Below are 19,100 nucleotides of genomic sequence, written 5' to 3'. Positions count from 1 at the left end.
CAAGACGTGGTTGTACATTCCATGATCAAGCGCTTGGTGACGATAGTGTACCGTACCCTGGATCCAGAGCGCTGTGAAACGAGTCGGCGAAGTTTGACGCTATCGAGATGCGCCTGTGCGATGGCGGTAGAGTTGATACTCTGCTCAGGTTGGTTTGAGAACTGTTTCCGGAATACGGAGAACCCGCCGGCGCTCGCGGATTCGTTACACTCGCTGCTTGTTGCACGACCGGCGTATGGTTCGGCCTGTCACTGAAAAAGGCCGCTCTTCGAATAGTGCGATCAAAGGACTCTTCGGCCTCGTCACGGAGCTTGAGCAGCAGTCGGAGGTGCCTGTTGAACTTCCTTCGCTCCGCGACCGTTGCAAAATCCAGGTTCAGATAGTCACATTCCAAGCGCTCTACTCGTTTGGTGTGGTTGAAGAGCGGATGTTCCGGTAATCCGAAGACAGAAAGGTCCCAGAGGTCGAGTTGCGCTTCACTCACAGCCAGGCGTCTAACCGTAAACGTTCGGGGGGTGCTGGAGTCAACGTTCTCGATGACTGCTCGCGTGCAAGACTTTTCCGAGTGTCTGCAGTCGCATGAACCGCCTATCGCCAGTCCGGGACGTACTGGATTTAACGTTAGTGTCAAGGTTGGCTTTGGTTGAGGTTGACCGTGCTTACATTCTAAATGGAGGAGTGCGTATCCTTCTCCAGTCTTCGAGAAGATAAAGAGAACCGGCTGAGGCTGCGTTCTTACTGCTACCACAGTCTCACCACTGTCTGATTGGGTTGTGGTGCAAATGGACTCGTTTTCGCCGTTCACCACCTTCGCAACCGTGGCATTCGTGCTGTTGGAACCTTGCGAACTGACCGAGCTGCGACACTGCAAACTAGCGGTTCCGCTGTCCTGGCGTTTACGAGATCCGTCTTGAAGCGATTTGCCGGCTGACAACGGTTTCCAGTACCACATTTGCACTCGACCGATGTTGCCTAGTCCCTTCGACAAGAACCGCATCTTCTTTCGATTCAAGGACCACTCAACATTCTTCATATCAGAAACGACCTCAAAGCCTGTCACTGCTCTTTGGAGACTGAAGATGTCTCCCTCGCTTTTCAGCTCGTAAACCGTTCCTCCCGTCTCCTTCCCGTCACAGATCTTGATAGCCAGCGGTGGACTGCCAGACTTCGATGAGGGAACCGCATACAGGGGTATGAAGCGGTCAATATGAGTGTTGATCTTCTCACTTTCCTGCCTGTGCGGGCCGACTGCTGGCACGATGTTGCGCGCGAGGCGCAGTGTCATGGGACCTCTCTGAAAGACCACTAGGTCTTCCTTCTGGACGGTGGGTAGTTCTGGCAGCGAAATCTCTAGGATTTTCTCCTCTAGTCCACTGGGTTCTGTGAGTTGTCTAGGCGTGGCCGCTTTCTGAGCGGGCCAAATGAGGAACGAGGACTCATTGAGCTTGCTCAAATCTTCTTCGCCGAATGTGGTGAGGCCGGGGCGTGCGTATTGATCCGAAATCAGTCGCTCAAGTCGTGCGATGGTCCGTAGATAGTACGATCCCGGACGGAGTGCTTTGTAGGGCGCGCCGCGCTTCAGAGTCTCGACGATCCAATGAGCCTTGAGTAGGTCAAGATACTGCTCCATGGTTTGGTCGCCGGTCGGGAGGCTGATGACCGTGCTTTGCTTGTAGTGTAGGTAGAGGGCCTCATAACCATGCTCAAGGGGGAAGTTTTCGATATTTGTATAGGATACGGGCGGGTTAACCTGCAGAGCCTCGCGGAATCGAGATCCGAGCCACTCAGGAATAGGCTCAAGAGACGTGTTGAGAGACAGTCCTCGGAGTTCCCTTGTGTGAGCCAGGATCTCTTGTATATCCCCATCTCGCGCGTTGCTCTGCTCCAGTCTGACTGACTCCATAAAGAACTCAATCTTTTGTATGTGAAACTGTATCCGGGTCCGCTGCTCGTCCACCTTCTTCTGCGTCGACTGGCCCCACATCACGTTCTGCACAAAGCCCGCTCCATCTTTCACGATACCCCTGTTGTTCTCCAGGATCTCGCGACATTCTTTGAGCGTGGCATTGAAGTCGCCGATAAGCTCCTTAGCTTCTCGCCTCAGGAGTTCACGATCTCGAGTGTCGCGTAGTTGAAGAGCGGTCCCAAACGCTGCCTCAAGCCTCCTCAAGGCCGGCTGTAGCTTCGACACGTCTTTGCCGAACTGCAGGTATCGTGTATCTGGAAGTCATCATCAGCCAGCCGCCTCTCTTTGGTAAGCACGTGATGCACTGACCAGCGCGCCCCACGCGTTCGAAGCAGTTCTCGTAGATCCACTTGCAAACCTCAATTCCCTTCACTATGTCTGCTGCGGACAGCGACATGGTGAAAGCACCATCTGTCCTGCCTGCCTGTCGAAGTGCGAAGGAGGACACTTTCAAGCTGCAGTCCAGCAGGTGTGACCGCAGAGCTGAGCCCCCACCAGCTCGAACGGTCACCGCCCGCACGGCTACGGGGGCGGAGACGCACGCCTCACAATCGGATACGAGTTCAAGCCGCAGCCAAAAGGCTAATGCAAGCCGGCAGAGCTCGCTAGCAGCTCGTTGTGAGGAGCCTTGGGAAAATCGCGCTTTCAGCCTTGCCGCCAAGCTGCCACGTTATCGTGGGGCGTGTTTTGCGAGGTACTGGCTGTCGATTGAGTCCCGTTTCGGTTCTGCAGAGCCTCCTCTTGTCTCCATTCGGTGCACTATCAGTTTGCTAGTGGTTTGAGGCAGTGTTGACCCCTCTGCCCAGCATGAGGAGCTATTCCAAGGTCACAAGGCGGACAAGGCGGACTAGGCAGAGAGGAGGGAGTCGGCAAGGCTGTAAACCTCGCGAAGATGAACTTCGGATACAAAACTATGCCAGCCGGGCGTCTGATCTCTGCTCAGGAAGCTCTAGCTGATCGAAATGGCGACCTTTGATCAAGCTGAATTTGATGAGGTTCTCAGAGACCTGGACGAGCATCACCAGCGCGTTGATCGTGCACCCACTCAGAAACAACTGCTGGGACCTTTCACGATTGTGTGCCTATTTTTGAACCGTACGATAGGTGTGCTGCGTAAGATTGCCCTGTTGCAAGCCATAACTGATTCAGTACTACAGGATCTGGTATATTTGTTGCTCCGGCGAAAGTCTTGAGCGGTACTGGTAGTATCGGCGGCGCCTTGCTCCTATGGGCCTTCGGCGCCGTTGTACACCTCTGTGGTCTATTGATCTGGCTGGAACTCGGTCTTTCCGTTCCTTTTCGAAACATACCGGGAAGCAATGAGAAGAAAAGCGTGCCGCGAAGTGGAGGAGAGAAGAACTACGTAAGAAAGCGTGGTACAGTGCCTGAACAATGATTCTGACGTCTTAACAGCTCGAATTCCTCTTCAGCAAGCCCCACTACTTGATCACGTGCATGTATGGGATACCATACATCATACTGGGCAATCTCTCCGGCAACTCGATTGCCATCGGATCCTTTGCGATGCAGGCCGCCGACCGTCCGCAGGATAGAGGTACCATCATCGCAATTGCGCTCACCGTTCTTACAGCCGCAGTCTTACTACACGTCTGCTCTCGCAGAGGTGGCATCCTAGTCAACAACGCTTTCGCCATAGTGAAAGTCCTTATCCTGATCTCGATCATCGTATTGGGCTTCATCAACGCTGGAGGTAACCGACTAGGAGGAAGCCCGCCGGCCACAGAGAACTTCAATCCGGACATTTCTTTCAGCAGCAGGAAACGTGGAGTCACAGACTATGCGGACGCGTTTATGTACGTGTTGTACTCGTATTCCGGATTCCAACAGCCGTTTTACGTGCTCAGCGAAGTACGTACGCCGAGGAAGATCTTTCCGAAGTCCACTCTGTTCGCATTGGCTGTAGGCGCTACGCTTTTCATGCTTGTGAACGTTGCATACTTCATGGCTGTGCCCAAGGACGTGCAGCTCAACAGCCCGGAAACTGCTATGGCGACTCTGTTCTTCGGCCGCACGTTCGGAAACAAGATGGCGCAGCAGGCTTTGGCGGGCTTGGTAGCCTTCTCAATTTTCGGCAACGTTGTGGTGATGACTTTCACTGCATCCAGGGTCAAGCAAGAGATAGCAAAGGTATGGCCTCGTCTCCATGGATTCAACAGAGGGAAGGCTGACAGACATCCACAGGAGGGTATCCTTCCCTTCTCGCTCTTCTTCGCAACTAGCCGCACCACCCCGTATGCGTGGCTGAAGGCAAGATGGAGGCCGAAACCCGCAGTCGGTACCGGCGACAGTCACCTGGAGCAGACTCCGATGGCCGCCCTGGGACTGCACTGGGCCATGTCCATAATCCTTGTTGCTGCTACGGCAATGCTTCCGCCGGCGACATCGTGGTCGGTCCTGGTCGAGCTCTACAGCTACGTCGTCAGAATCTTAGTGCCCATGGTCGTTTCGGGCGGGCTGCTATACCTCAAGTTTAACCGGCGCATAAAATGGTCATCGAAAGCGAACTTCAAGCCATGGACAGGACCTGTTCACGTTGTGATCTACTTCGCGACCTTGGCTTTCCTCGCCGTCGTCTCCTTTGTCAAACCGCCAGCTGATTCGCCGTTTGCTTCCGCCGCCGGCCATGTGAAGTGGTTCATCGTTCCGTCCGTAGGCATCTCGGCCTTGCTGTGGGGACTGATTTGGTTCTTGGGGCTCAAGTCAGTGATGTGGGCGAGAGGAAGGGAAATAAGAGTGATACGAACGCCCGTTATCGTGCCGGACGGCGATGGGCAATGGGTGCAGAAGGCTGAACTGATTGACCATGGATGGTACACAAAACAACGACCGACGAAGCGAGAATCGCCGTTCGTAGATGGAGAATCAGACTCGAACTCGGTGTCGATATCGGTGTAGACCTCGACGTCCTTGGGGGACTTCAGCCCTAGATTTGGTGCGTATCTGCTTGACCCTCAGTTGATTCTGTAGCCATGTCAGTGCAGCCGCATTCAACTGCCAGTCGCCTGTATATATATACAGAGCTTTTCGCACGGTGCCGTCCACTTAGCGTCTTTGCAATGTCAGGGCGTAGTCTTTCTGATCCATCTCTTATTCGCTTTCGTTCTAGTCGCCGCATGAACCGACGTAGAGGTATGACCAGACTCCAGCTAAGACTTCATGTAACTATTCTGGATAAGAGCAAGATGTCCTAAGGAAGATTTGTAAGAAATGGCACTACATCCGGGACTTGGAAGGCATCATTTGGACCGATCACAATTTTCAAATCCATAAACGGGAGGCATAATAGGAATTTGAGAAGCCTGGGATTCATCCTGCAGAACAGGCATTCCCTGGCCTCCTGAATTCTCTCCATGCTGATGTCATACATGTGCTAGCCTGTAGTACCACCGAGTTGTCCAGGAACATTATTGAAGAGCCGAAGCAGAAGTCCATTATCGAACGCCAGTATGATTGGAATGAGGCGCTTTCCCAACGACCTGTCTCGGATCTCTACGAAGTGGGATATTGTGATACTTGGAGGTGCTCGTTACGTGTGATAGGGTTCCGGCGAACCAGTATTGCGTCAGTTGATTGTTCGTGTTCGTGCAATTTCCTTCAGACATCTCAGCGCCCTACATCGTCATCCGGTTGATGGAAACGCGATGCGATATTGTCTTTACCTGAAACGGTTTCAGTAGTTCGAAATCGAACTCTCTTCATCACTGGAGATCGTCCCCAGCTGAACAATCACCGCATGACTTTGTCAACATCTCGGCTTCGCTTGACACAGTCTTGAACCAGTGACACTTGGGACAGACCAACGCACATCCACCTTCGCATCCATTTGAGCGTCCGTAACGCAACTTCATCCCTGGCCGATACTGGCGAGTCTTGACGCCACAAGCAATGCAGAAGCGTCGAAGTTTCGCGGGATTCTGGGACTCCTTGCCTCGACGGCCCCTCACCATGGCATTTGAGAAGTGGCGCGCCGGTCGGATTTTGAGGCAGCTAGAACAGGCAAATGAGTCGACCGAGTGCTTGGGGCCATGACCTCCATGCCAGTTCGGATCGTAGCAAGGCCACAGCTCTAGCTGGATCAAGTCGTACATGTTGTAGATCTTTCCGTCCCGCGGCCGCTCCCTAGCTCCGGTGTTGTTGGCCACGTCGACTTTGTGGTAGAGAGATTTGCATGTCCACCGAAGGAGGGTGATCGACGCGTAATCGAGATCCTTTGTGATCGTGTTCAAGAGCTCCTGCGGTATCCCCAGCAGAGACATGGTCGTCCGATGAGGAGCTGGAGCCGGAGGTTAGCATGTTGAAAGTTCCGAGATACGAAGATCTGCGGTGATAAGGGCTGGAGGTTTCCAGGTAGTTGTATGGGAAAGGTACCTAGATGTTGTCGGTCCACGGCGCGAAGCGACGAAAGCAAGGGGGGGCTCGTAACTATCCCGCAACTGACCTTGAGCCTTCGTAAGTGACTCCGTCTTAGTTTCTTCAAGACGAGCCGAATTGCTTGCGTGTAAGGCTTTCCTGCGCGTCAAGGGGAAATTAGCTCCTGCGACTTGTGGTGCTGAAGGTAGGTAGAGTTGATAGCGGCAACAGCGATGCGGACGAATTGGTCTACGACCGGTCACAAGGAAATGTTATTCACTCTGTTGTCAACACCGCCGACCCTCGTGAACCGCGTCGACGCCCGAGCACCTGGATTGCAACGGTACTTCACACAGACTTACCTGCTAACCCAAAGCAGAAGACGTTCGGCACCGGTTGGCCCAATGAAATACATATCGGGGTCCGCAATAAGGATGGTATACATCAGTGAAGAACGCTCCGCTGCCAGCTTCCCTTGGCCTTACGGAGTTTGTTACTCGCAGTCAGATCTTCCATCCCAACTACTAGTCTTCGGGCTAGTAGGGCTACCGTGAAGAAGTTGATGTTCAACTCCACAGAACACGAATTGATTGGTTATTGTCGCACGGTTCAGCTTTCTATGGTATCTAGAATCTTAAGTAGAAGTCCCAGCGTTTTAGAAAGCGCAACAAGCTAACAATTACCTCGCCAACGAGGATCCCCATTTCCCGGATTCATGAATACGTTACGCATTTTCGATGCTACCTATTTCATCTGCGAGGAGCGCATCTGCTTCTGAATTCGGCGCAGGACAACAGGATCGACCTTTACCAACTCAGCTTACGTCACCTTTGAGCTTTTGTCATAAGCGGTTCCCAATGAGATCCTCCTAACCGCCTGTCTGGAGCAGTGAACAAGGTATCAAGAGAACATTGCCGCATAGTGACGGGGAATACAACAGGACTGCATTGCACAGACAGGAACTGGTGGACTCGTATAACAACCCTATTAGATGGAGCTGGATGAACTGCAAACGAACAATTGTAAACATTTGCAAGCTCTGAGAGGGACGGTAAAGTACAAGAAGAGATAGAAAGGGCTGAAACAAGGGGCGCGAGAAAGCGGCACTCAAGGATGTTAAGCATTCGCCAGGCAACGGACACGAAAGGGGCGGGAGATTCTTTCTCCAACCGAAGGTTGATTGCAGCCTTTTTCACTTCTGCTGACGTCTCCTTCGCCTCAAACAGGCCGTGTGTTCTCTTCGAGTATCTGATGTCTCTTGCAGCTCAAAAAAGATTATCACTTGAAGATCAGAGCGTTGCATGTGGTCAGCTAAAAACTTAAAATCCGGTCCAATCCCGGCTCAAGGAGAGAACTTGGAGCCACGGTTAGGAAGGCAAATACACGGCCAGCCCGCCAAAATGTGGATATTACTCCCATGTTACAGTATCTGCACGCTGGCAACCAAATATGGCAGGCAAGGCTTGGAAGCTGAAGCACTTACAGCGTCGTGCCACCTCCGGTGACTAGTCTGCAGCAGTGTCTAGGCAGCATTGTGCTTCTCTCGTTGGCTGAAAGATAAACTCGAGCCAACCATCATCTGTTCCCATAGGAATAAGCTTACAGCGGTACATACGGGCGCGGGGCTATTTTGGTAACAGCATGTTGTCAAGTAAAACGATTCTCGTTGGCTTTTGACATGATTTCATCGTCATGTCAATATCATGTTGAAAATCATGTTCCAAACCAAAACGCACTTAACATGATGTTACCAGATCAGCCCCGCTCTGCAAGGCATCGAAGGCGGCAGGGTGCTATATGAACGCTAGTATCAGGCAACAGGCCGTATTCGCAGCGCGGCTTGGTGAGCTAATACGAGGTCGCGGCTTGGTAGATTAGGTACAGCTGGTCACGGGCGAGCCAAGCGTCAAGGGTACTGCTGGTTTCAAATTGTGCGGCCGTTTGGATGAACTTCATCCCCCCCCCCCTCGATTGTCAAACACCAAAACTATATTCACATAATAATTTAACGCTTAGAATATATCTTAATACTATTAGAAAATTTAGCATAGCTATAGCTACCTAATAGTTAATAGATTATTAGCTATATAGCGCTGCTACTCTTCTTAGTTATTAAACTATGCGATTTTATAGTGCACTTGGTTTTCTTTAAAAGCTCTCACGCCTCGCTATCTATATATATAGTTTTAGAATACTTAAGGCTTTTCTACCACGTATCTCTTAAAATATATTAAGATGAATATTAGTATAATAGCCATAGCTATGCCGAATCTTTTAAAAGTATTAAGTTATATTCCAAGTATCAAATTGTTTTTCAAACGTGGTTTTAGTCTTTAACAATTGAGGGGGGAAGGGTTGACGTTCGTGATCGCCGAACGGCCGCACATTTTGAAACCAGCAGTAGTGTGTCTTAAGGATTTTTGACGAAATAAGCAACGAGCTCACCCTTCTGAGCCTTCCCCATATAAGATCTTCGGCTTAACCCGCGCTGAATACCTCCGCCCCCTACCAGTAAGCCGTCCGAATAAGGATTTGACCATAAGACCGTGGCTTGAGATACCCCACCAAGCCGCGCTGCGAATATGCCCTAATGTTGCAGAAGTCGTGGGTCACGTCTCAGTAAGGCGACCTGCGAAGAGTGTCCCACACGTTGCCTGGTATCATTCCATGAGTCTTGCATCTCGTGTTTGTCGATCCTCACAGACTATCGCCAAGGCAAGCTGAGAGGAGGCCGCAAATGACTTCACAACCTTTGGGCAACCGCCTTGTAAGCTGGCTAATGCAAGTAAGAACGCATAATTCCGCAAACGATCATGTGGCTGAGAAGGCAAACCGGTTTTACGTGCGGCTTACTCCAGCCTTGTGCCTTATTGATTCACCTATATGAGCCTCCGAATATCCTTAAACTCTCATGCGTCTTCAAGCGTCTTATTCCGCGAGAGGACTTAAAGGGCTTGCAATCGGAAATCAAAGCACCAAAATAGGCCTCGCTTGTTTTCTCCAGAATAATGAGAAGCATGTCGTCAAAACCACTGCTGAGGAAACCGTCCGAGGGGCCAGTCTCACACTTTCGGAAACGGCTCATAGTCCTCTGCGATGGTAAATCTTTCCCGTTCTTCCCAATACCAAAGCTTATATTGAACCGCATCGCCCTGTAGGGACAGGCCAAGACTCCACGGCCAATGATCATACACAATATCCCACGAATGTAACTCGCTTCGGCCGCGCTATCAGCCCGTGGACTACAGTTACGACTAAGAATAAGATAACAGACAAGGAGGAAGAGGAGCAAGTAGAGCAAATTGTCTACTATCAGAAGGGCGTAGGGACGAACTCGTGGCTAGACAAACGTCTCGGAGGCATGTTTCTGACCCTATCATGCGATGAGCAGTTCTGATGATATTAACACACACAAGGCGCAACCGGAGCTGGCGTTGCAGCGAATGTTCGTGCCGCCTACGGCTTTCTAGCGCACAACTATGACCCAGGGGATGAGATCTACTTCTTTGGGTACAGTCGCGGTGCTTATACCGCCCGCGCTATCGCAGGCATGGTCACAAAAGCTGGATTGCTCAAAAAACGCGGAATGGACGCCTTTACGAAGGTGTACGAGGCATACCACAAGCTGCGTCTCAGCGGCAGCAAAGAGGATACTAGCGACGAGGATACCAGCGAAGAGGACGATAGCACAACTCTTAAGGTTGACGGAGTGAAGGAGGATTGGTATCATGATCCGGATTCCGTCAAAGCTGCGGTTCGAATTGTCGGCGTATGGGATACAGTCGAATTCCATAAGCCGGCAGTGGGGAAGTTCTTCGGTTATGGTGGTGAAGACGTTGAGTTCGAGAACAAAAAGCTCTCGCGGCAGATCCCTTTCGGTTTCCACGCACTGGCGCTGGACGAGCGGCGGAAGGCATACTCGCCAACACTCTGGAAAGTCTCGAAACACGGCACACAGACCATAAAACAAGTCTGGTTCAGCGGCAGACATTCCGACGTTGGTGGAGGGGTGTCAAATCCTCGCCTCTCGGATATTCCTCTTGCTTGGATGATCGGCGAGTGCGAGAAAACTGGATACTTAGGCTTCGACCGTTCTTACTGCGTCGCCGGCAACCCGCCCCAGCCTATACAATGGGGTACAAGTCTCGGATCCACGGACGAAAATGAGAAGAATGGCTGGTTCTACTGGACGCATCACCTTACCGACATAGTTACCTTGAGAGATCGGGAACCGCTGTCAGAGAAATGGACTACGAATGAGCAGATCCATGCTTCAATCGCTCATCGCAAGTTCGGGAAGAACGAGGATCCTGGAGCTAAAGACGCCAAGCCCTATGAGTGCAAACTGTTGACTGGCGAAAACCCCGAATCCCAAGGTTGGCTGCTACACAGGGATCCACAGAAGGGGCTACTGGAGGCAGAACTAAACAAAGTCGAAAAAGACTACAAGGGAAGAATTAGAAAGGCTGACGAGGATGATTAATCACTTGCAGGAAACTAAGGTAGTTGGTGGAGGGATACGTCTTTGTTGGATCAAGTCGAAAGTGCCAAATTTGATGAGCTGAAAAGGCTGGACTATATGTAATGATATAATTCCAAGATTCTTTTCTTTAAGCGATCATAGCATTCATAATGGCTCATAGTGGGAGAATATCTAGTTACTTCAACGGATGCTGCGGGAGCATTGCCGGTCCGTTTGGTACTTCACCCTTGGATTGACGTCTTAAGATCAAAACACCCAGGGCGGACCCTCCTGTGCCCCACGTACCTTCTCGCGCTACGCAACATTGGATTCGAGACAGTAAACAAGCTGGGGCGCTTGAGACAGCACGGCATCAGCCGGAATGCTGGAAGATGATGTGTAAGATGTTTCACCGGAAATGTCCACACCGGAAGGGACAGTAAGGCAAAGTTTGACGGAGCAAAGCCGAGATGTGAGAAACCTCACAGTACAACCATCGTGATTGCATACGTGGAGAGCCCATGCTGCCTCGTGACATTTCCTCAAACAAGGGTAATACGGGGACTTTATATTGCGTCCGAATCGTTGACCAAAGGGAGTTGTCTTGGCGATGTAAACCATGTTATTTGGGCGAACTACTCATCGTGGCTGCAAGGCTGTCAGGTGCCAGCGGATGGGAGATCAACGAATGCGGATCCACACAAACGGGAGGGTAGCGGGAGCTAAACTAGGGCTTATTCATCCCACAGCACATGCTTATTGTGACTACCCCGTTTAAGTGCTACGTGCAGAGGAGCTACAACAGGGTACTTAGAAGTAGCAGCACGTTTTGGTTGCTAGCTCAAATCTGCAGAATGCAGCGCGCTTGAAGCTCCATTTCGTTTCGATCTTCACATACGGTTTATGGCACCGGAGCCTCAATCTTGTGGCCAGACCCGAGCCCGTACAGCGTATGATAAGTCCAAGCTGATACAGGTACTCCCAGGTAGACACGCCTGAGCTACAGCAGCAGCTTGCAAAGCCCAGCCGTACCTCTTTCGTGACCGGTGAGACATCTGAGACAGATGGCGGGACGGATGGAAGGCTCAGGTTTAGCCCGTCTTATGCCGCTTCGAATCATGACTTCTGTTACGTAAGTGAAATGAACTCTACCGATTTTGCTTTAATTGAATGGTGGGCTAGAGCTGACTTTAGCAACCAGCTTGCTGGATATAGTCTGGAAGAGGCCTTTCAGCTCTGGAATGAAAGAGCAAGGGGAAGCGGCTGGCCCGCGGGTTTCCGCTGATAGAATGCGCTGTATTGCCTACGAAACCGCATGGAGTTCGTGAAGAGTTATCTGGAGGCTAGACTCGGATGTAGTGTATGCGGCGCAATTACCTTGATGCACCAATATTCAGTGCGACATCGTGCACTAGAATACAAGTATGCCCAGTGTTTCAATGCTTACTGTCAGCAAGCATCGTGCGATCGCGGTGTGTCCCAGCTCAGGTCTGCTCGCCATGCCCTTCGTAATGCTTCAAGTACAAAAAGCTTGGTACAAGGTGAGGAAACATAAAAGCATGCTCCCTCTCACCCTTTCTTCGTCTTCTCTCTCTCCACCATTACGATTGAGTCATCACTTGGATTGTTTGTAACGCTCTTGATCCCACTCAGATCGTTTGATCAGGCTGTAGCAGATAGCGTCCGACATGGCTCCTGAACTACCTCCACTTCTGCCTCCAGTTGGTGTTTTCGACCAAGCGGAGTTTCCCGACGCCTTGGAGTCGGAAATTCCGGACATTCCACCCAGCCCTGTCATAATCTCACATGCGCCCCCAGCCGTCGCGAGGTCTGTTCGCCGAGGCTGTTGGCTTGTCAACTTCAGGCCCACCGGTACGCCTCTGGTCAGTTATGATGGTACCATTCGCGTCGAGGTCAGTGCCGGAGGTAGGACGGCCAGCGGCGACCTCTATCAACGGCAGATTGTTATTCTGCCAGGAGGTACGTCAACCCTTGGGCCTGGACCGAACCCTGCTCATGGGATTCCCATTCAGCCGCTCAACAGATACCGCTACTACCTTAGCATCACCAGGATCCTCGAGCATAGCACTCCTGGGAACTCGTTCGAGCTCGGATTCCAGCGCTGGCGATACATCCTGCCGACCCCGGCCAACCGTAACGGGTCATGGGTTAATGAGGGCCCCTTCAGCGCTACAATGACCTGGATAACTGCTCCGGCGGCATATCCCTCGGCGGGCGATTACCTCGAGGGCAACCTTAGAAACAACCTCGGTGTTATTGTCGGCCGGCTCAAGATGGGCTGGGTCTCGTGGTATTACCGCAAAGCGTCGATCGAGATTGATACTGTCCAGGGTTCCGAACGTCCAACTGGTAACGGCGCTGGCGAGGCTTGGCGCACCGTCGGCATCAAGATGGGCTGGGACCTGACGGAGATTCTCAGCCAGACCAACGTCACTAATCCTAGTGGTGCGGGTTGGTCCAACGGAGAACTGCACGCAAGCATGTTGCAGTGGAGGAACAGTAGCAACCTCGACATCGAATGGCGTTACCACCTGTTGGCCGTGCATCTTCTTGACTTCACGGAACGCGGAGTTATGTACGACACAGGTGGGACAGATTCCAACAAGGTTGCCCGTGAGGGCGCTGGTCTCTCGTCGCACTGGATGATTCCTCCAAGCGGCTGGGGTCGTGTCAACGGTAAACGTTGGGGAGGCGAAGCGGCTCCTTACTTCCGCTCAGCGGTTCACGAGCTTGGCCATGCGTTCGGTCTCCTGCACAATCTCAACAATCAATATTTCATGGACACTAGTAACTTGATCGCGGGAGCAGGAGAGGTGACACCTCCGAAGTTCCCTGATAACATCAGATGGAACTTTGCGGATATAGACCTCCGCCGCCTGCGCCATTGGTCCGATATCTTCGTACGGCCGGGCGGAGTTCCATTCGGTGCGGCTTCGGAAACTAGTCCAATCATCTCGCCGCCAGACGTGGAAGTTGAGGTGCCCGGTGTGAGGCTGGAGGTCGAGCCGCTGAGGCCAGAACTGCCACTTGGTGCGCCTGTCCGAATCAACATCAGGCTCACCAATGTCAGCAGCGACACGCCATTACGGGTGCCGAAGGATCTCAGCCTCAAGTCCCGCTTCGTATGCGGTTACGTCACAGGCGTTTCAGGCACGCCTAGGACCTTCAGCCCGGTTGTGATCACCGACGACAATTCGATGAGAGACCTTGCAAAGGGCCACAGCGTCACCGCCTCACTGACTCTCTTGCGTGGTGCTGAGGGTGCGCTCTTCCCTACGAGCGGCGTCTCAGAAATTACTGTCAAGATTAACTGGCCCATTGGTGAGGCCGAGGCTGCAGTGGTTGGAAAGACAACCGTGATGGTAACCGGGGCGTACACTTCCGAGCACGCCGTAGCCGCTCACAAGGTCCTGGCGACCCCCGACGTCCATGCCGTTCTTATCTTCGGCGGAGACCACCTGGAGGAAGGAATTGAGGCTATCCGCACTGCACTCAACGACGATACTTTGCGCCCTCACTTCGCTGCCATTGAAGCCAAAAGATGCGCTCGTCGCTTCATGAGCCGAGAGCCTGATATCGAGACCGCGAGAAGGCTGCTCGATGACTATGTCGTAAGGACTGATGTTGAGGCGGCGCAACTGCGCAAGGCGTTCGAAGATGCTGGAGCGGGTGAGGACCGGATGCCAAGAAGTATTAGACCGAATGGCTCCTGAGTGTAGTCGCAGACTGGGCGCAGCTACTCGTATCATCCTTCTTCACGAAGACGTCTGTGAATGATGGACTTGGCAGATGCGCAAATACGATGAAGTTAGGAAGGGCGGGGAAAGGGATTGAAACGCTGTTATCGTGTGGTTTGGTCTATGGAATTGCAGGCGTCTGACAAAATGACAATCCTACTCCCTTGCATTTCGTCACTCACTTACATGTACGTCCCTGACCCAACATAGTGATAGCACGGCGTCCGAATGAAAACCATCATGGTATTTTCTCAGCGTACATGATTTTCGGGGAATCAAGTGTGATCCGCACGAAATATCAGAGTTTTTTTTAGGCAACTCCGGGTTCAGCCCAGCTTGTGAGCCAGCTGGTGCTGAGTTGCTGGAACCAACTCCAAAGAGTGCAAAAGGACGGTCGGACAAGAGTGGTTGTCTTCGCCGGAGCATCTTCGTATCAGTGGTCGTCATCACTTGTCCAATGGCCGACCCGTTCATAAGCGCTCGAGTTTGACTTCGACAACGTTAACACGAGTGAATACACACCTTCACCGCTTGAAGAGGACGGAGTGAACCTCCCGCATAGCAAAAAAAATACAGGCGCAACAAGCCCTCAATGATCTGCATCAGAATCCACCCTCTGGAGGGCAAGCGTCCCACGACTTCTGATACGTTGCTTGACAGTCATTTTGCCCAGGCTCTCATGCCTTTGGAGTATCGAGTCCGGGATAAAAAGGTCGTCTCATACAGCAACGTCGTCCGGTACTGAGTTATCGGTCCGCCCAAAATCGCGGTTACAACAGGCAGTATTCGTCCATGCCGCTCGGATCACATAAACGGAGCTTCACCTCTATTAGACGACCGCGTGAATCTGTTGCCGAAATTTTGTGTTCTTCTGCTTATAGGACCTGTGCCCGCTTGCTACTTAGGTATAAAAGGGGGCGCAAGATTGATGAGATATTTTGTATTCTTCAGTGAGAGAGGCAACTTTCGACTTTCTGCACAAAGCAGCCAAACATAAGCTTGAAGCTTAATTGAAATTCAAATCGTATAGCTGCGTTCCTACTGTTCGAATTCGAGGCGAGGTTGTGCTTTAATCGGCTTCACTTTGGCCTCGCGGGCGCCAAACCCTGCTTCCAAACTTCAATCAATTGCAAGCTCAAAGGCGTCTCGCGAGTCGCAATTACCCCAATATCCTCCGCCACAACTGGTCCGAGATTCCCATGGAGAACTGCAACAAAGAGGACATATCCACCTACGTTTTTGTGATCGCCGACAACTTGTTTCTAAGAGCGTCGAGGAGATTCTGAGGCATTTCAAGGCACAGGTAGCGACCCAGACAGTCGTTAGCGGCACATAGCTGTTCGAGAGTGCGAGCCGCCCAATGTATGTGGGAAGTATTTAATAAGATGAGGTCGCGGTGGAAGACTCGCACATCTCGGAAAAGCGAGCACCTCACGTGACGTGCACATGTTCGCCTCGCGACTACAAATCGCGCTCTCGCGCTGGCACCTGATCAGCCACGACACCTGTCAATCCTCACAACCCGCTCACCTTGGTGCGGTCCTCAGTCCCTGGGCATGACTTACAAGCCTTTCAAGCCGCCTTTGCTTGTACGCAGACCAAGCCAAGCACTCGTCAATCCATCATCAACCCGCGAAGCAGGCGAGCCACCCACCAAGAGGCGACGCGTCTCGAATCACGACGAAGAGGCCCACGAGCTCTCGGACTCGCCGCCACGAAGCTTGCAAGCCGTCAAAGCGCCCCGAAAGCCTCTCCTCCTCGTTAGAAATCCGGCGGCAGCGGAAGCCGCAGTGAAACCGGCCGGAGATGGCATTGAAGGATACTATACAGTGTTGTGGTGAGCTCGGAGCGCTTCAATGAGCGGGACGGGCACAAGCTGATGTTAGATACAGGCGAAAGTTCACGGTGAAGAAGCACAAGACTTGGGACGGTGATGGTATCCTCGCGGTCCGCAATGGCGTTGCACACTTGCAGGACATCTCAGGGAAGGAGTTGGGCAAAACAGCATTGAAGACACCGCTTCTGCCAGGATCAGAACTAGCCGTTGGTGGCAAGGATGTCGAAGTCGACTCCGTCATCTCGAAGGAGGACTTCCTCGCTGGCAGGCCGTTTTTGGGCGCCGTAAGCAACCCTGTAGTGCGAGAGCCTAATGTTACGGAGAAGCTGGGCTTCAAGGCACACGCCAAGCAGGCAAAATTGGAGGCGAAGCAGGTGGAAAAGCCGAAGGCCGTCGTGCCAACGAGCAAAGCCACAAAGGTTCTATTCAAGAATCCGGTGCTTACGAGCACGTTGATGCCAAAGGCGAACGGTCCACTTCCTCAGCCACGCCACGACCCCGATCAACCTGGCGCTCTTGTAATGAAGCGCCCGCGACAGGCACCGAAAGGCAAACAGATCGTCGATGTTGTGGTCGACCCATTCCTCTGCAAGCACTTGCGAGAGCACCAGAGGCAAGGCGTCCGCTTCCTATACGAGTGTGTCATGGGCATGCGACAGTACGAAGGCGAGGGGGCAATCCTCGCAGATGAGATGGGGCTTGGCAAGACGTTGCAGACCATCGCACTTCTGTGGACGCTGCTTAAGCAGAACCCGATATATGAGGATCCGCCTGTAATCAAGAAGGCATTGATTGTTTGTCCTGCTACTCTCGTCAACAACTGGCGAAAGGAATTTCGCAAGTGGCTCGGTAATGAGAGGATTGGCGTGTTCGTTGTAGACGACAAGAAGACTCGTCTCACCGATTTCACCAAGGGCAAGAGCTATAGCGTAATGATCATAGGATATGAGAAGCTCCGGACCGTGCAGGATGAGCTGAAGAAGGGTTCCGGGATCGACATCGTTATCGCGGACGAAGGCCACAGGCTAAAAACGGCGCAGAACAAGTCAGCGCTCGCAATCAAGTCACTCAACACAGAACGCAGAATCATCTTGTCCGGGACGCCGATACAGAACGACTTGAGCGAGTTTTACGTCATGGTAGACTTTGTTAACCCGGGCCTGTTGGGCAAACTAACCACGTTCAAGCGTGAGTTCGAGAATCCGATCTTGAAAAGCCGGCAACCCGGAGCAAGCGCAAAGGATCTGGAGAAAGGCGAGGCTCGAGCTCAAGAGCTTGCGGACCGAACAGGCCAGTTCATTCTCCGGCGTACAGCAGAGATCCTGGCCAAGTACCTCCCTCCCAAGACCGAGTACGTGCTCTTCTGTCGACCCACCACCGCTCAAGCGTCAGTTTATCGGAGTGTGCTTTCATCGCCAGTCTTCGGCGCTGTTCTCGGCAATACCGAATCAGCACTCCAACTCATCAACATCCTGAAGAAGGTCTGCAACAGTCCAAGCCTCTTGAGCAAATCAGCGAATGAAGAAAGCGCGAACGGAATGGTCGCGAGCATCCTCTCCGGTATCCCTCCTAGTTTGCTAAATTCACCTGGTGCGAGCGCCAAGCTCCAAGTGCTGGACAGCTTCCTCCACCAGCTGCGCACAACAACCTCAGAGAAAGTGGTGCTCGTCTCGAACTACACCAGCACCCTCGATATCCTCGGCCAGCTCCTCACTTCCCTCGAATACACCTTCTTCCGTCTTGACGGCTCAACGCCAGCAGCAAAGCGACAAGGTCTAGTGGACAAGTTCAACAGAACCTCAGCCACCGAATGCTTCGCCTTCCTCCTCTCCGCCAAGTCCGGCGGTGCCGGCCTTAACCTGATCGGAGCCTCCCGCCTGGTTCTGTTTGACGTGGACTGGAATCCTTCGACCGACTTGCAAGCTATGGCGCGCATCCACCGCGATGGCCAGAAGATGCCCTGCCGTATCTACCGGCTGCTGACCATGGGCGCGCTTGATGAAAAGATTTACCAGCGGCAGTTGACGAAGCAGGGCCTTGCGGACAGTGTTGTTGACAATAAGGCGTCGGCGTCGAGCTTTACGAGGGAGGAGTTGCGGGATCTCTTCAAGCTGGATGAGAGTGGCAGTTGTCAGACGCATGAGCTGCTTTGCTGTCCGTGTGGTGGTCGGGGGAATGCGCAGGCTCTCGATGTCCAGGCCATACCTGGCGCGGAGGGAGATAGCGAAGATCCGTCAGAGCCAGTAACTCCGGAAGAGAATGAGGGCGAGGACAGCGACAAGGACCTCCCCAGCCTACCAGCTCTGATCAAAGCGTCGCAAGTGAACATGGAAGAGCAAGAGCGGCGTATCGAAGAAGCGAAGAGAGCTGCAAAGACGTCGGATGGTAAGAGCAAGATTAAAGCGCTGATGGGATATCTGCACATTGATGCGGCTGAGATGATCAAAGAGGAAGCGCAGGAGGAGCTGGAGGCGCTTGTCGATGATGACGTGCTTCTGAGTTTGCTGCGGGAGGAGGGGAGTCGAGTCAGCTTTACGTTTGCTAAGACGTCTTCATAAGGTGCCTCGACGAACCGGCCGTCGTTATTGCTATTTGTTCTACAGGCCTTTTGTATTTTTGAGTCGTCGTGTTCTGGGAGCCGGATACTTAGCTTCACAGCGTTGCAAGATACCCGAGCAGCCATCGCTCAGACTCAATATAGACTAT

General features: G+C 52.5%; 6 protein-coding genes across 6 annotated transcripts; 4 read left to right on the top strand and 2 right to left on the bottom strand.

Annotated features, from left to right (window-relative positions):
- Positions 1–25: 25 nt before the first annotated feature.
- Positions 26–2,363, bottom strand: W97_01602 (uncharacterized protein; the record flags this gene model as incomplete). Its single annotated transcript, XM_007779507.1, has 3 exons — positions 26–609; positions 664–2,220; positions 2,276–2,363. 3 exons carry the CDS (start codon positions 2,361–2,363, stop codon positions 26–28), a joined length of 2,229 nt encoding a protein of 742 aa, XP_007777697.1.
- A 565-nt stretch (positions 2,364–2,928) lies between these two features.
- On the top strand, positions 2,929–4,882 carry W97_01601 (uncharacterized protein; the record flags this gene model as incomplete). Its single annotated transcript, XM_007779506.1, has 4 exons — positions 2,929–3,061; positions 3,124–3,329; positions 3,380–4,114; positions 4,169–4,882. 4 exons carry the CDS (start codon positions 2,929–2,931, stop codon positions 4,880–4,882), a joined length of 1,788 nt encoding a protein of 595 aa, XP_007777696.1.
- Positions 4,883–5,685: 803 nt separating this feature from the next.
- On the bottom strand, positions 5,686–6,243 carry W97_01600 (uncharacterized protein; the record flags this gene model as incomplete). The annotated part of the gene is made up of 1 exon (XM_007779505.1): positions 5,686–6,243. One exon carries the CDS (start codon positions 6,241–6,243, stop codon positions 5,686–5,688), a length of 558 nt encoding a protein of 185 aa, XP_007777695.1.
- Positions 6,244–9,354: 3,111 nt separating this feature from the next.
- On the top strand, positions 9,355–10,820 carry W97_01599 (uncharacterized protein; the record flags this gene model as incomplete). The annotated part of the gene is made up of 3 exons (XM_007779504.1): positions 9,355–9,436; positions 9,496–9,687; positions 9,754–10,820. The coding sequence occupies 3 exons, from the start codon at positions 9,355–9,357 to the stop codon at positions 10,818–10,820; spliced, it is 1,341 nt and encodes a 446-aa protein (XP_007777694.1).
- A 1,667-nt stretch (positions 10,821–12,487) lies between these two features.
- On the top strand, positions 12,488–14,533 carry W97_01598 (uncharacterized protein; the record flags this gene model as incomplete). Its single annotated transcript, XM_007779503.1, has 1 exon — positions 12,488–14,533. One exon carries the CDS (start codon positions 12,488–12,490, stop codon positions 14,531–14,533), a length of 2,046 nt encoding a protein of 681 aa, XP_007777693.1.
- A 1,580-nt stretch (positions 14,534–16,113) lies between these two features.
- Positions 16,114–18,952, top strand: W97_01597 (uncharacterized protein; the record flags this gene model as incomplete). Its single annotated transcript, XM_007779502.1, has 2 exons — positions 16,114–16,394; positions 16,450–18,952. The coding sequence occupies 2 exons, from the start codon at positions 16,114–16,116 to the stop codon at positions 18,950–18,952; spliced, it is 2,784 nt and encodes a 927-aa protein (XP_007777692.1).
- Positions 18,953–19,100: the final 148 nt, after the last annotated feature.

Source organism: Coniosporium apollinis (assembly GCF_000281105.1).
Source record: "Coniosporium apollinis CBS 100218 chromosome Unknown supercont1.5, whole genome shotgun sequence".
Classification (NCBI taxonomy): domain Eukaryota; kingdom Fungi; phylum Ascomycota; class Dothideomycetes; genus Coniosporium; species Coniosporium apollinis.
Note: the sequence above shows the minus strand (reverse complement) of the source record. Positions and strands in the feature narration are given on the sequence as shown.